We start from the raw sequence: 1,908 nt of genomic DNA on the forward strand, positions 1-1,908 counted from the left end.
GCCAACTCATTTTTGAAATGAAGTTTCCCCTGGGCACATTTGCCTTACACATGCCAGAGAAATTTCATGCAATACATGGACCTAAAATGCACCTTAAAAACTGTGGAAAAACGGCCTGCAAATGTGTAGTGAAAAAAAGGCAAACCAAAAATGAATTGTAATTTCAAATGTGTTTTATGTACGGCTCGATGGGTCGGGTCGGGTCGGATAGGATCGGTCGGTCAGTGATTGCGTACCTCCAAAAATGTTTACAACATTTTGCTATTTTTGTTCAACACAAAAACAGAAACAACAACAACAGCGGTGGTGGCCCCGAGTGCATACGCGGCGTATGCGCAATCTCGGCGGCTTTTCACTCGCTTTTTGTGCGTTTTTTTGTTGTATTTGAAAACGCATCGTGTCGTCTGGCAATCAACGCGCACAGCTGGAAGCTTCTAAGTTTGTTTAAACAACAGCAACAGCGGCATCTTGAAATGGGCAACAATACAACAATTATTTTTCCCATTTTTTTTCCATTTTTTGACTGTCATTTTTAGTTGTTTTTTGAGCAAGTCTAGTGCCAGTTGGTGTTGTTTTCGCTGTTGTTAAACATTAACGAGTTGCACTCATAGAAAACGCACACAAACACATACAAAAACTTGAAATAAATTTAACAAATAATATTTAGAAATATTTTTCAATGAGCAGCTGCAGTCACAGGAGAGAACTGCCATTGAAAAATGCTCTAAAAAAAGTTTGTTTGCTTGTTTTTTCTTATAACTAATATTTCCCAAGCCCGAAACTATTGTTATTACCTATAATCCTGCTCCTTAAAGTCTAAGAAAAGAGTAAAATCTGCGCTCAATCTGCCGCTATAATCAGCTACCGCTTGATGGACAGGTCATCCCGGGTCAAGCGCTGATAAGACGCCGCTGCTCTGGTCTCTGCTCTCTTTCAAGCTTCTGCTTATCACTGGCATGAGCAGCTGTCTCGCCGCTTTAGTAGCAGCTCAGCCTTACAACATTTAAGCAGCTTCTTCACCCACCACAAAATGCGTTTAATTCCGACACTTTTGCTGCTGTTGTTCGCAGTGTCAGCCAGCCAAGCCGCCAGTTTGTGTAAGTTTTAAGCAAAATTAACTATTAAAAATTAAACATACAACCATAAACTCTCTTCGCAGCTCCATTTGCCGCACTGCCGGCTAGAATTCGAGACCAATTGAGTCCCCGTTTGCTGTACAGCAGGAGGACTGGCAGCCAACCCATAGTCCTGGATGCCGTGGCCTGGGCGCGGCATTTGCTGGAGAAATTACAGCTGTACCATCTGAGTTTTGACATAGTTAGGGCCATGCAAACATCCACAGATGGACTGCTGTTCGAAATGAAATCCCACGAGCAGGCAAATGAGATTCTGACAGCCTGGCGGCGCATTTTGAGACAGAATTCGGACTACGGTGAGGCAGAAGCTTGCCCCGCAGCTGCCACAACCTGTGTGAGCGCAGACTTTGAGCTGAAGCAAACCGAAAGGGACTTCTTTGTGGGTCCCAGTGGCCTCTCCAATCATTTTGGTGGGCCCACCTATCGCATGGGTGGACACTGAGAACTTTTGTTTTCGATAGGAGAGTTAATTTTTGATGTTGCTATCTTATCGGCAGAATAAAAGTAACGATTGGCTGGCCCGGCGATAAGTTGTATTCATTCATGGCTAGGAATGCCAGAGGGGTTCTTTCTGTGGAAAGTTTTGTTATCAGCTGCGATTTCCTCCATGGAAACCTCAGCTCCCGGATTGTGGCATGCCAGTCACCCACCTGGACACACTCTGCGCGTAATTGAATACACTTTTCGCACTGCCACCTCGGTGCAGTTCATGAGCAGCCTTGACTTCATTTGCGGCGTCTCCGCTTACGTTGAAAGTTGCAAACGAAAACAG

General features: G+C 44.5%; 1 protein-coding gene across 1 annotated transcript; it reads left to right on the forward strand.

Moving 5' to 3' along the window:
• Positions 1 to 1,007: 1,007 nt before the first annotated feature.
• On the forward strand, positions 1,008 to 1,578 carry LOC117899166. The gene is made up of 2 exons (XM_034809024.1): positions 1,008 to 1,097; positions 1,160 to 1,578. The coding sequence occupies exons 1-2, from the start codon at positions 1,031 to 1,033 to the stop codon at positions 1,576 to 1,578; spliced, it is 486 nt and encodes a 161-aa protein (XP_034664915.1). The 5' UTR covers positions 1,008 to 1,030.
• Positions 1,579 to 1,908: the final 330 nt, after the last annotated feature.

This window comes from Drosophila subobscura, chromosome O (genome assembly GCF_008121235.1).
Source record: "Drosophila subobscura isolate 14011-0131.10 chromosome O, UCBerk_Dsub_1.0, whole genome shotgun sequence".
Classification (NCBI taxonomy): domain Eukaryota; kingdom Metazoa; phylum Arthropoda; class Insecta; order Diptera; family Drosophilidae; genus Drosophila; species Drosophila subobscura.

Bases quoted from the DNA above. Each gene is read 5' to 3' on its own strand.
- LOC117899166 (XM_034809024.1), top strand. From the start codon at position 1,031: ATGCGTTTAATTCCGACACTTTTGCTGCTGTTGTTCGCAGTGTCAGCC. The intron at 1,098-1,159 runs GTAAGTTTTAAG...CTCTCTTCGCAG, and splicing joins CAGCCAAGCCGCCAGTTTGT to CTCCATTTGCCGCACTGCCG.